At 40.7% G+C, this 14276-nt stretch overlaps 1 protein-coding gene across 1 annotated transcript; it reads left to right on the top strand.

The window, feature by feature from the left end:
* The first annotated feature begins 7381 nt into the window (after positions 1-7381).
* mpg (N-methylpurine DNA glycosylase) lies at positions 7382-14002 on the top strand. Its single transcript, XM_058378099.1, has 3 exons — positions 7382-7818; positions 13111-13315; positions 13464-14002. Exons 1-3 carry the CDS (start codon positions 7594-7596, stop codon positions 13835-13837), a joined length of 804 nt encoding a protein of 267 aa, XP_058234082.1. The 5' UTR covers positions 7382-7593; the 3' UTR covers positions 13838-14002.
* The last annotated feature ends 274 nt before the right edge of the window (positions 14003-14276 follow it).

The following is a 14276-nucleotide window of genomic DNA, read 5'->3' as shown; positions in this document are numbered from 1 at the left end:
CTGGTTAACGATGAGGCCCAACAGACATCCTGATGCTCTTCAAACCCTCTTTCTGGGTACTTCATGGCAAAAGTTAAGCTAGAAGATTGTGAATAATCTTAAGAGGAGATCACACTACACTTTTCATCACACTGACTTCCATTCATACGCATGCGAATGCCGAAGGTTTTGCTTTCTGCTGTGTTCCATAGTTCAAGTCTGGTGAACTCTGAGCTGTGTTTTCATATCGTGAAGAATAACAGTCCAAATGATCAAAAGAGCAAAATACCAACAGAAAAGCAGAGACGGAAGAAAGCACTAATTACATTGGTGTTACACCAGCTTTAAAAGAATATAAAATAATACAGGATCAGATGGTATACATTATACATACATAAAGGGGGAAGTGGAAGCTTAGTGGTTAAGGCACTGAACACTGATTGAGGCTGTGAGTTTGAATCCCAGGTCCACCGAGCTACCACTGCCGGGCCCCTAAGCAAGGCCCTCAACTCTCAGTTGTATAAAATGAGATAAGGGTGTCTACAAAGTTCCATAAAGGTAAAGTAATGAGTAAAAGTCAGTGAGTGAGTTCCTCTTGGCTCTGCAGTATTCCTGCTCTTTCGGTCTGAGTTTAGTGTTAAGGTATTGAGCTACTGAGCAGAACATTGTGAGTTCAGGTCCACCAAGCTGCCACTGCTGGGCCCCTGAGCAAGGCCCTTAACCCTCAGTTTCTCAGTTGTATAAAATGTAAGTTGCTCTGGATAAGGGTGTCTGCCAAATGCTGTAAATGAAACAAATATCCATGAAATTATTTTGTATTTTGTAATTACTTCAATTACTGCTGTTACACACTTACTATTGCACTTTACCTACATTTGTAAAAAGTTCAAGAGGTGTGACCCCACCAAAGTGCATAATGTCATATCCTGTTGCTGCCCAAATACACAGAGGTCTCTAAAGAAACATCTAGTGTGAACACAACACGAGCTATTATTTAGAAACAACCTTTTAGGCAAACAGACCCCATCACTGACATCATTAACACAGGAAATTATTTTGTAATTGCTTCAAGGGTTCTTTACAGTATTTACTGCTGTTCCTCACTTACTATTACACACTGCACCTCCTTTTGTAGTTGCAACAACAGTGCAAGCATGTCAGAGTCCATGAGGTGTGAAATAAACAAACCCACTATGGTGCATCATTTCATATCCTGTTGCTGCCCAAATACGCAGAGGTCTCTGAAGAAATGTCTTGTGTGAACACAACTTGAGCTATTATTTAGAAACAACCTTTTAGGCAGACAGACCCCATCACTGACATCACAACACAGGAAACATGAGACGGAGATGTGGAGCTGTGATGAATTGAGTCTGTATGTTTCAAGTGTACAGGCCGATATCAAACCTCTTTATCTCCTAGAAAATATCTATAAGTATCACAGCAGTTAGGTTGATAATTGTGTAAAAATCTCATTGACTTTGTGAAGCCTGTGTACAAACAGCTCGTATAAAAGCTCCTGTGGTTTCTGCTATGGTTGGATGATGGTAGTTAGACTGCTCTTCTGTCTCAGAGCATAAAAAACTAACACTATTCATACAGAAAGATGACGGAAAATCAAATAATGATCAAGAAGCCGAATGTCTGCTTGGAACATTGAGAGATTGACAGATGAACAGAGATAAAGTACACAGAGGGTTAAAGATTAAGAAGATTAAGCTGAACAGCTTTTCAGATGTCCCGCTTGCCAGTGTGTTAACTTAAAGAAGCTTTATTCTGTAACTATTGTAGTTTCACTTGGTGATGCTCACTGCTGCTGTGGGAGTCATGGACAGTCTGGAGACACATGGGACTGCACTTGGACACCATGGTGGTGGTTTTGAACTGCTGTTGCGGCGGTCTCCATCTCCACAGTTTCTATCATTGAACATTTGATGGCTTCGGCAGGAAGGAACTAGCATTAAACCTTTAATGAATTCAGAAATGATGCTGCTCAAAAGCTCCTGGTTACACAACTCCACTTGTCTATATACAGATCTAGAAGGGAAATGATTTATAATCACACTATCTCATGTAACCCACATGAGGTTGAGGTTCTCTTTTGAGTCTATGATGCTTCTTCCTCATATCACCTCAGGAAGGTTTTCCTCACCACCATCACCTCTGACTTCCTCATTAGGAATCAATATAAATTTGATTTTACACTTTGTAATTTTTATCCTGTATTTATTTATTTATTTCTGTGAAGCTGCTTTGAGACAGTTGTTACTTGAGACATTGTTAAAATGGCTACACAAATGAAATAAAATCTACAGCACTTTGGCAGAGGCAATTTACATTTATCCTATTTATATAATAATAATTGAGGGTAAAGGGTCTTGCTCAAGGGCTAAGCTAGGGTCATAACCTTTTGATCAGTAGTCCAACACCTTCACCACTGAGCTAAAACTTCTCTAATAATCAGCATAACCAATAACATTAGATTCAGGAGATGAAAATATTTTCATGTGATCGTACAGCTGTGTCTCAGCACAGAATCAGGTTCTCTCTTGAGAAAAGGAATACTCTTTCCTGAGCAAATGAATCAATACGTATGGTAAATGTGCCATTCTTTATTTGTCTCACAGCCTCGCCAACATATTGCAAAAAAAAAAAAAGAATCTCCAGAGTGCATTATTGTATTTCTTCATCTTTCATGCAACTGTCGTCTCATATATGATTCATCGTCTGCCATGTTTCAGCTGCCATCATTAACGATGACTGAGATGTTTTTCTTCCTCGCCATGCAGAGTGCCACTGCGGATAAATGAACAGACATTAGCAGAGATGCCAGCTGTCTTTGCTCAACCCTCACAGAGTCAAAGGTGAGGGCTGAATTCAACCTGCTATGAAAGACCTGCTGAAATCCTATCTCTCTCCCGCGTCCTCACAGATCCTCACATCACCTATACAACATCTGACGCCAGCCTCGATTCACAGCCGGAATGCTCTTAAATATTCATGAGCTTTTAATTAAAAATGTATTTTAAACTGTTTCATAGAGAGAGAGAGAGAGAGAGAGAGAGACAGACAGACAGACAGACAGACAGATAGAGAATAGACTTAAATCATACATTTGTTTGTTTCTCTATGTTTTAGAAATGTACTTGATCCTAAAACATGTTAGAGATGAGGCGAGATTGACAGGACACGTCATGCATGTGTGGGAATAGACAAGACCACTGCATAGTAACCTCATACCTGTGGTATTTCCATTACCTGGCAACAACCTGCTGAAATTTTATTAGAATTGGAATAACTGGAATGGTGCAAGTATAAATTAGTGCTATGTCCACTAAAATGGACGCATGACTTCCGTCTCCAATGTGATTGGTCTTCATTGTGATTGGTTGATCAGTGACCAATCAGTGAAAAGGCATTATTTATATTCTGAAAACATACAATTTGATTTATTTAAACCAAAAAACATGATATCAAAATACACAGAGCCTGAAGGGGGTCATTTTATTAATATTAGTGTAAACATCCTGATAGCTAATAGTTTGTTTTGTCAAAATTCTCCACTCTACGGGTTTATACACACTGAACTGCATCTAAAATATCCACAAAAATATAACACCCTCCTCATTACCATGGGGAACAGCTACTTATTATTTAATGTGTATGTAAGAAAGTGGAAAATTAATCAATCAATGAAACAATAAAGAGAGGGTTGCAGATGACGGTAAAGGATTTGGTTAGTCATGCTAGGATCCTCCTGTCAGCTGACAGAGATATCAGGTTAAATTTAGAAGAGGTTCACTGAGGCAAACAGAGCCGACTATGTCAGAAAAACACTCCCACACTCGCTCGAATCTGTCCTCATATTTCACAGCAAAAGTTTAAGACTCACTTATCCACTGGGCAATACAGGCTGCATCATTTAAACAGATCTCACTGCAAAAAAAGATCTTGAATCTAGTCCAACTTATCGATCAATTCCTACTGTAAGATTAGATTAAGTCAAATATTAGATTATTAAACCTGTTCCTTGCAGGTTTTGTCCCACTGGTAGATAATTTTAAGACTTTATTACCATAAAGAAGCAAAATTATCTTTTTATTATTAAGAATGTAAATGTTTGCAGTAAAGAGTCCATTGAGCAAAGCTGTATGAGGATTTCCAAACTATAAAAGTAAATAAGAGCAGTCTTTACATCCTTAAGAGACAAATGAGACCTCGTTGTTTTTTATTTAATCCTGCAGGACGGTTGTAGGAAACACTTTCGGACTCTACAGAGCAACACAAAGCAGGTCTGTGTGAAGTAGAACGTGAGCTAGGCCTGATTTAGGAATTAGGGTTATAGTATTCTCCGCTCTGCTTCTCCTCTACCGTCTGGATTCTGCTCTGCAGGTGCTGTACAGTAATAAGAGAAGGCAGCCACCTGTCTGTGTAAATGATTTAGTGGGTAAATCATTACATATCATGTCTTTTGAAAGCGAGCATGACGGCAGACACCTGCCATGACTAGAACATTTCTTTTCTTCTACAACTTTTAGCTTTCCACCAGTCCCCACATGCATCTTTCAGTCAGTCAGTTTTCTTTCCTTTCCTTTTCTTTCCAGGAGTGACACACTTTTTTGAAGAATCATCTTATACCTAAATCATTTCTTCTACTCAGAATACCCAGACTTGACTGCCTTGAAAAAATAATGCTCTGTACATGAAAGCATGCTATAAACAATGAACAATGGTGCTATAGCATGAAGAGCTTCTGTAATCTAGTACCATGTCTTATCACCTTTGGGGAGTTTTGACTTTTAGTTTTGGGAGTTTGATTCCCATCTCTGCCCTGTCTGTGTGTGTGTGTGTGGAGTTTGCATGTTCTCCCCGTGCTTCTAGGGTTTCCTCAGGGTTCTCTGGTTTCCTCCACCAGTCTCCCATCAAAGGCATGCGCTGTAGGCTGATTGGCATCTCTACATTGTCTGTAGTGTGTGAATGTGTGTGTGGGATTGTGTCCCACATCCCAGCTAGTGTCCCCCCCACCTTGTGCCTGAGTCACCTGATATTTTTCAGTCTCCTACTGTAGGATAAGCGCTAGAGAAAATGGATGGATGGATTTCCAGGTGGCTCTGTGTTCCAGGTAAGATGGCAGTCTGGGTCAGAGCTCCTGTCTGTTCAGCTGACATGCACATGAAAGCAAGCCAAGGCATCATAACACTGACTTCATCCTGAGCAAGAGACATATGAGCTAGTCAGCAAACTATCCCTGTCTTCTACTACCAGTCATGCCAGCAGAGCTTGTATGTCTGTCTCTGGTCTGGCCAGCTGCTGCCCTCATGCCAACTGGCACAAGGGGCTACATTCTAGTGTTGACAATCGTCAGCATGTATAGAAGGTTAAATAAACTGAAGTGAAACTGAAGGATGCAGCATCTGCAGACATCGGACTAAATCAGCAATTTGTCACATGATTCGAATGAATTATTTCTGTGCTTCATGTGCAGTAGTATACGTGCATGCATACAGTACATTTAACTTATTGTGCTAAGCCAAGAACAGTTCCAATATAGAGAAAAATTCAACCAAGTAACACAGATTGCTGTGTTGGTTCATTGACATGTTTTGGCCTTTCTGTTCAAAACTAGCCCTATTATCAAGCTGTATAGTTAGCAAGACTGGACACTTACCACAGTCCAGCCACTGACACACTTCATATCAGATAGTTTATTCCATCCTTCAGTTACTTAAACATATCACTTTACCCATTAGAAGGCAGCCATGTGCTCTCTGCCTATTTCTGCCACCATTACGTGTTAACCAGCTATCTCTGAGCATGCAAGTGTAACAGGAAAGCCTCACTGATCACTGATCCATGCCAAAGCACTCCTGCTTAATACAACCAGCTCTGCAGTACACTTTGCTTTTGCATGCACACACAGTCTCCTACACACGGTTTGGAACACACTGGTTTAAAGACACATTTCTCCATGGAAATTTGTGGAAATAAATAAACCACTAAAGATTACGGTTGAAGTTTTAACAACCTGGAAAGGTGACAGGGGAGATGATTATAAATCTGAGCACACTGTATATCCCAGCTTCTCCTTCAACAACAGCAGCAGTAACACATAGCCAGCCACTTTAAAGACTTTGGAAGGATTTCAATACGCTCTTTTGAAAGAGGCATGAAACGGCTTTGCCCTTTCTGTTCTTCACTCTTGTTAATCTTCCCCTGTGAGGGGGTCCTCCGGGAGGGGAACCAGGGGCTGATAGGAGGCAGCAAGCCAAGTATTTAGAAGTCACTCTGCTGCTGTTGATGACAGACTGACGGTGACTGCAGAGTAAACAGTTCAGTTAAAGCCCAAGTGTTGGCTGCCAATGTACTACATAAAATAAGCTTTCTGATAAAAGCCAAGCTGCCACTGTTGGGCCCCTGAGTGAGGCCCTTAACCAGACTCTGCTCCAGGGGCACTGCATCATGGCAGACCCTGTGCTCTGACCCCAACTTCCAAAGCTGGGATATGTGAAGAAAGAATTTCACTGTGCTTTAAACAGGCTTCTTATCTCAACTAAACAAGACAACATTGCATTACACTCTGACTGACAGGAAAATGCACTCAGCATACAGCTTTCTACAATGCACCCATGAAACATTCCTTCATTCGTCTTTCAGTAACGGCAGTATTCTGGTCAGGGAAAAGGGGATCCAGAGACTGTCCTTGGACATGAACACATGAACAAAATGATCATTTTTAGCAGCATTAACTTCTTCAGCAATTTCATCAACAGTAGCTCGTCTGTTGGATCGGATCACACGGGTCAGCCTTCTCTCCCCACGTGCATCAATGAGCCTTGACCGCCCATGACCCTGTCTCTGGTTCACCACTGTTCCTTCCTTGGACCACTTTTGATAGATACTGACCACTGCAGACCGGGAACACCCCACAAGAGCTGCAGTTTTGGAGATGCTCTGATCCAGTGGTCTAGACATCACAATTTGGCCCTTCATCAAACTCACTTCTAACACCTCAACATTGAGGACAAAATGTTCACTTGCTGCATAATCTATCCCACCCGCTAACAGGTGCCATGATGAGTGTTATTCACTTCACCTGTCACTGCTCAGGATGTTATGCCTGATCGGTGTAGATCATTATTAGAATAGCAACTTATGTCTTTTAAACTGAAAATTGAGCTTATTCAAATCAGACCAAAATGTATATCGAACTACAAAAGTTTCTTCGACTCATCCACAAAATCTATGTTTAGATATTTAGTTTAGATGTTTACAGTACTGTGTGTGTGTGTGTGTGTGTGTGTGTGTGTCAGTAATAGTAATTAGTAATTAGTAATAGTAACAATTCTGGAAAGAGGCGCACGTGCTGCGGTCCCTTTAACAATCCCACAATGCTTTGCAGGCTTTACGATGAAGAGAAAGCAGTGTGTAGAACAGACTCGTGATCTCTGTGATGTGATAAAAATAAATGTTGATGTAAATGAAATGAGCATGCCGGAAGTGGAAGTGTAAATATCACAATAAAACGAGCAGGATGAGGAAAGATAAGAACTGTAAAGTGAAGTATAGTGTCGTTATTCGCGCAGGTGAAGTAAAAAACGGGAGAATTATCGGATCATGACGACTCTCAAGAGAAAGTTATTGCCCAAGACTAATGTTTGTGAAACAGTAAAGAAGCGACTCCATCAGCCGGGAGGTGGAGGAAGAGAACGAGGAGAGGATGAAGAGCAGAGCTGCAGTCAGTACTTCCCCAGTGAAGATGATCATGATGATGGATCCAGACTGAGATCCGACTTCTTTAACCAGCCATGTGTTGATTTAGCTAAAGCCCTTCTGGGTAAGGTAAGCATTGTGAAGACTGAGAACTTCCTGATTAGATGCTGAAAATCAGTCTTGTAGGATTAAACACTGGGATTGATGATAGAGCTTTATTTTAAAAATGCCTCCTGAAGCAGAGTTCATTAACCACGTCCAGTTTCCACTAGAATATAATACAGTATACAGCCAAAAGTATGTGCACCCCTGAGCATCACACCCATATGTCCTTGTTGAACATCTCATTCGGATTTATTCCTCTTTCCTGTTATAATAATCTCCACTCTTCTCTAGATGTTGGAGCGTGAATGTGGGGATTAGTGATCATTCAGCTACAAGAGCATTAGTGAGATCAGACACTGATGTTGTAAGAGTGAGGAGGTCTGGGGTTCAGTCGGTGTTCCAGTTCATCCCAAAGGTGTTCAGTGGGGTTGAGTCAGAGTCAGGGCTCAGTGCAGGACACTCCAGTTCTTCCTCCAAACGTAACCCTGTCTTGCACGTTGTCCGTTGTTGTATAGCACTTTCTAACAATGGACATTGTCTCAAAGCAGCTTTACAGAAATATAGAAACATACAAGAAAAATAATAAAGTTAAAAAATAAGTTATTATTTATCTCCAACATTTAATCTTAATGAGCATGCCTGAGGCAATGGCTTAAATTAAAGCTTTTTTCCTTTTTTTTTTAAGGAGAATATAACACCAAACTTTTCTGCTTACATTGCATCATGTCTCTGTTATCATATATTTATTGTCTACATTAAATCCCAATAAACACATTTTAAAGCTATTTTTTATAATTGAAAGGATTTTTTTTCTTACACTGACTCATATAACGGTCCTAAACGGCAATAATATTTATATACTTTGATCGATAATATTTTAATTTAGCCCTAGTGGAGTTTGATTGATTGATTTATATATATATATATATATATTTTCATGGTCATTTCTTTGATTTAGTCCATATATTACAGTAAAAAACAAAACATGAAAGTAAAGAATGTGGATTCATTCTGAAATAATTTCTGCATGAAATGGTTAACACACCATGTCTTTGTGCACAGTGGCATTGTTCCTTCATCCTGTGAAGGGAAACTGTAAAGCTATAGAAAACAAAGGCTTTTTATACAGTTATGGGCTTCTGACTTGTTTAAAGACGTCCAGCATATGTATGTGATGGTCAGGTGTCCAGAAACCTTTGGTCATATAGTGTGTTTAGTGTTTATCTGAGATGTTTTGGGAGATGTGACTTGTCTTATGGTGGCTGAGGATAAACACCAGAGCTGATTCAGCTGATTAGCTCATTAAGAGTTCTTTCTGAATTAAAGTGAGTGTGTTAAAGCTGTGAAAACTCTATGTATTGATCCCTGGTCCTAAAGGTACCTCAGTCCAGGTCCAGGATTGGGATGAGCTTGGAAGCGTGTATGGAAAAGGCTGGGTATTATCAGGTGAAGCTCTGTATCAAAGATTGTGTTGATTTCCTCTAACGTCACTGATGAATGTTGTTTAGGGGATGCTTTGAGAGTGGGTCCAAGCTTTGGTAAGTTTCAGGTAATTTATGGTCTATTTCTAGAGTTCACACACACATACTGACTCCCAAAGTCCTGTTCACTCCTCAGTTCAAGAAAGAATGAAACACTTTCATTGTTCAGCTGAAACACACTATCTTACAGACTTGATTACATCAGTGACCTATAAAAACAACTCAGAATCCAAAGTACATCCAATAGCTGTTTCTCAATCTACAAGCCACAATTATCTCCAAAAACTATATCTGCTCTGCCATGGGCAGGATTTCATGCCCAGTTAGCTTTCCTTCAGTGTTAACCAGCCTCACATTTCAATATCAGTATTTACCAATAAAAAAAATTAACAGTTTAGAGCACCATGTAGGAAAGGAAGTTTATTTCCTTCTAATATAATTAGCTAACTCATAAAAAGACTATAACAGAACTCACTGTTGAAATGAGTCTAATTTTGTCTACTATAATAACAAAAAAATGTGTTTTCATGTGTACATGTAGATCTGGTGATCTGTCTAGCTCATCTAGAACCTAACAAGCATGCTAGCTAAATATCCAGCCTAAAGAAAGTTGCTTAACAGAACATAGACTATAGCTATAGTTTCCCAACCCTGGTCCTGTCCTGGAGTCTGTAATGTTTTCCTGCTCCTCCTCACACAGCTGAAGTAGAAGTGGGTATATTAGAACTACCCCAGAACCAGGGCTTAGAACCGGTGATATTATTTGATAATCAATCAAAGTCCAGGTTAAATAATTCAATTTCAATTTAATTAATTTGTACGTATAGTGCCTTTTAAAATGGACATTGTCTTAAAGCAGCTTTATAAACGAAGAGAAACAGAAAGGAGAGGGGAAAAAATAACTAGAAATAAAAATAAATTATTAAATTACATTTTTTTTACTATTTTATCCCTATTTTATTTTATTCCTAATGAACAAGCCTGTGGTGACAGTGGCAAGGAAAAACTCCCTGAGAAGATATGAGGAAGAAACCTTGAGAGGATCCAGGCTCAGAAGGGAACCCATCTTCATTTGGGTGACACTGGACAGTAAATAATGTAACTGTAATTAATGTCGTTTCTATAACAGCAATCAATGGCCCATGAGGAACTATTAGGTCAGTGTAGTTTCTGAGGTCATTATAGACACTAATTCCTTGCTGTCACAAGCTGACAGATCCCCAAGTGGCTCTGTCCATGGCTGTCTCCTGGGTTACAGGCTGTCCACACAGAGCCATCTACAGCATCACTGAGCACCACCAAATAAGAAATAAAGTTGGAGAAGTTGTTATTTTGTCTAGAGCTAGACCCTTCTCATGAACATGGTGCTGTTGGTTACTGCTTACACGACAAGCCTCATTGCCAAAAGCACTAAAAGTAATTTCCAAGAGAAATGAGAAGCTATTTAGCACCAAGCTGTCAGCTGTAGTTGGCTTGCGCCATTTTAGGAAAATGTTTCCTATCAGATAGGACCAATACATTTAACACAATCAACACGTCTTAATGATCTGATCCACCGCACTCAGAACTGCGTTCAGATCCAAATGCTGTCCACTGCTTCAGTTCAGAAACAGTGCACAGTGCGAAGAAGTTGCCAACTTTCTGCAGAGTCAATAGTTACAGACCTCTAAACTTCATGTGGCCTTCAGATTAGCTCAAGAACAGTGTGTAAAGAGCTTCATGGAATGGGTTTTCATGGCAGAGGAGCTGCATCCAAAGCCATCATCAAGTGCAATGCAAAGTGTCAGAGGCAGTGGTGTAAAGCACGCCTCCACTGGACTCTAGAGCAGTGGAGACGTGTTCTCTGAAGTGAAGAATCACACTTCTCTGTCTGGCATTCAGATGGACAAGTCTGGGTTTGGTGGTTGCCAGGAGAGCGGTACTTGCCTGAATGCATTGTGCCAAGTGTAAAGTTTGGTGGGGGGGATTATGGTATGGTGTTTTTCAGGGGTTGGGCTCGGCCCCTTAGTTCCAGTGAAAGGAACTCTTAATGCTTCAGCTTCATACCAAGACATTTTGGACAATTTCATACTCCCAACTTTGTGGGAACAGTTTGGGGATGACCCCTTCCTGTTCCAACATGACTGTACACCAGTGACCAAAGCAAGGTCCGTAAAGACATGGATAAGAGAGTTTGGTGTGGAGGAACTTGACTGGCCTGCACAGAGTCCTGACCTCAACCTCATAGAACACATTTGGGATGAATTAGAGCGGAGACTGTGAGCCAGGCCTTCTCATCCAACATCAGTACCTGACCTCACAAATGCTTTTCTAGAGGAATGTTCAAAAATTCCCATAAACACACTCCTAAACCTAGTGGAAGGCCTTCCCAGAAGAGTTGAAACTGTTATAGCTGCAAAGCGTGGAACAACTCCATATTAAACCCTACAGATTCAGAATGGGATGTCATTAAAGTTCATGTGCATGTAAAGGCAGACGTCCCAAAACATTTGCCAATATTGTGTATAAGACACTGGTGTCATGTTAGTAAAAATAGGATGAAATCAATGATATTATGTAACAAATCTAAACTTATGAAGCTGTTAAACATGTTTTCACAAAATAAAAGCTACATATCAGGTCACTGAGCACGTGCCAGAGCCTGGGTGAGCTCGAAGTTGCCCGAGGTTCTGAGTTCAGTGTTTCCATGTTGTAGGATGAGTTTTTCTGAGTACAGTATTATGGATTGCTGAATTAGACCACATTAACTAAGTAAAATCTGAGGTGTCTAAACATTTACCTCTTAAGAATAAGTTGTCATAAAAGATTTCACTCAGAAATCCCATGATAGCGACTGTTACCACATTCTGGAAAGGAAACTGGATATACTTTCTGGGTCAAACAGATTTGTAGCTATCCGCTGACTTCAAGTGCCTCATTATCTGTATTTATCTATTCAAAAGCACTGACTACTGCACACACAACTTGCCTCAGATATACGCAGTTTGGAGGCAGGATTTCTAATCAGGCGTTTCTGCAAGTTTCCACTCACAGGAGCCATAAAACAAAAAAAGCAGTAGACGATTTAAGCAGAAAACGCAACCAAATTAGTAATCAGTGGCACAACTTTCAGCTGTAAGTGCACCTCTGTGTCTGGAAGCGTGCCCCTGTTTGTAATTTAGGGACTTTAAAGAGCATGGGTTTGAGACATATGAAAGCAATTACAGTGGAGGACATCCGGCCTGCTGTAGAGCTATCAGACCCCCACAGCCCTGTGTGACCGAGTATTCTGTACACACAGAGAAGAAGGGGCCTGTTTCCACACACACACCAATTACACAAAATGCCTTGACTTCATTCTGTTTCTCTGTCACATTACTTGATAATTCATGCATGGTTTACAAATGCATTTTCAGTCATTTGTATTCAGCAATATCAAGCACCAAAGCGATCGTTGAAATGAATTTTCATCAGTCAGTGAATTTTGGATTTGCCGTATTCACATTAAGACAGTAGTATAAACTGGACCATAATGGTGGCAGCTCTGAAAAGTGCAGGATTTTTTAACATACTCCAAAGATTTGGTGCAATGTTCAGCCTCAAAAGTATTAATTAACATGAATATTATTGGAATTTCTGAATATAGATATAGGTTTTATCTAAAATGGCATAAATAGCATATACAGGTTGTTCCAAATGGTTACTTGTACCTTGGTTTTACTGCATGATGGTACCATTGCACCACCTGCTGACAGTGTAATTATCTACCATGTGTTTGTTTTTCCTCTGAGATGAAGGAGCCACTGGTAACCGTGTTCACTGGGCATCTGAATTAAATCTAACGTGTGTTTGTAAGGTGCTGGTGCGCAGGCATCCTGATGGCACAGAGCTGAGAGGCAGAGTGGTGGAGACCGAGGCCTACTTGGGTGGAGAAGACAAGGCATCACATTCGGCTGGTGGCAAGTGCACAGAAAGGAACATGGCCATGTTCATGAAGCCTGGCACCATCTACGTCTACCCAATTTACGGCATCTATCTGTGCATGAACATCTCCAGCCAGGGTGAGGCTTGCTGCTCCTTTATCATAAAAAATTTCACAAATAGAGTGAATAAGTATTAGTCATGACACTACACTGACGTGTGTGTGTGAGCTTGTGGTGGTGTTTTCTTGAAGAGACAGTTATCCTCTGCTTGTCTGTTTGGATGTAGGAGAAGGGGCAGCTGTGCTGTTACGTTCCTTGGAGCCACTCCATGGTCAGGATGTCATGAGGAGGCTGCGGGCTTCCAAGCGTAAAGAAGGCGCCAAGTCGGTGAAGGACAGAGAGTTATGTAACGGCCCGTCTAAGCTGTGCCAGGCTCTGGACATCCAGCGCTGCTTCGACCGCAGAGATCTGGCCTCAGATGCTGACATGTGGCTAGAGACGGACTTGGAGTGGGTGACACCAGGAGAAAGAGATGTGGTTTCAGCTCCACGGATTGGAATCGACTCCCATGGAGAATGGGCCACTAAACCACTACGATTTTACCTGCGAGGTCACCGATGTGTTAGTGTGGTGGACAGAGTGGCTGAGAGCAAGCAGTAGCACGTGAATATGTCCCATGAGACCAAGATGGAATGATGTTTTGATGTTTTAAAAAACTAAGTGTTGCCATAACAGGAACAATCCAGGAATATTTGGAAACATAAGCACATGTCAAAGCCAATGATTTGAAGTGTTCTGTAATAAATCTCTCATTCTGGGAGTGTGTCTTGTGCTTAGTAATTTCATAGATGTGTGTTTATCTTTCTTTTCTTGTTTTTCCTTACTGGAACCCTTGAGTATCTTGGTCTGGAATGATCATTATGGTACAAATTATTTGAGTGCAGCTTGTTTGACAGTATGATCTATCACATCAGGGATTAACCCTGATCCCATTATAGGAAAGAAAACTGAACATTCATTTAAGGCTTGTCCAATGAGATGGCACTCAGATCAGTCAGACGCCAATAATAAACCATTATTCAACCTGAGAAAAGGCACA

Source organism: Hemibagrus wyckioides, linkage group LG24 (genome assembly GCF_019097595.1).
Source record: "Hemibagrus wyckioides isolate EC202008001 linkage group LG24, SWU_Hwy_1.0, whole genome shotgun sequence".
Lineage (NCBI taxonomy): Eukaryota > Metazoa > Chordata > Actinopteri > Siluriformes > Bagridae > Hemibagrus > Hemibagrus wyckioides.
Note: the sequence above shows the minus strand (reverse complement) of the source record. Positions and strands in the feature narration are given on the sequence as shown.

Excerpts from the sequence above, each read along its gene's own strand:
- mpg (XM_058378099.1), top strand. The coding sequence starts at position 7,594 with ATGACGACTCTCAAGAGAAAGTTATTGCCCAAGACTAATGTTTGTGAA. Across the intron at positions 7,819-13,110 it reads CTAAAGCCCTTCTGGGTAAG|GTGCTGGTGCGCAGGCATCC; the intron begins GTAAGCATTGTG and ends TGTGTTTGTAAG. Across the intron at positions 13,316-13,463 it reads CATGAACATCTCCAGCCAGG|GAGAAGGGGCAGCTGTGCTG; the intron begins GTGAGGCTTGCT and ends GTTTGGATGTAG.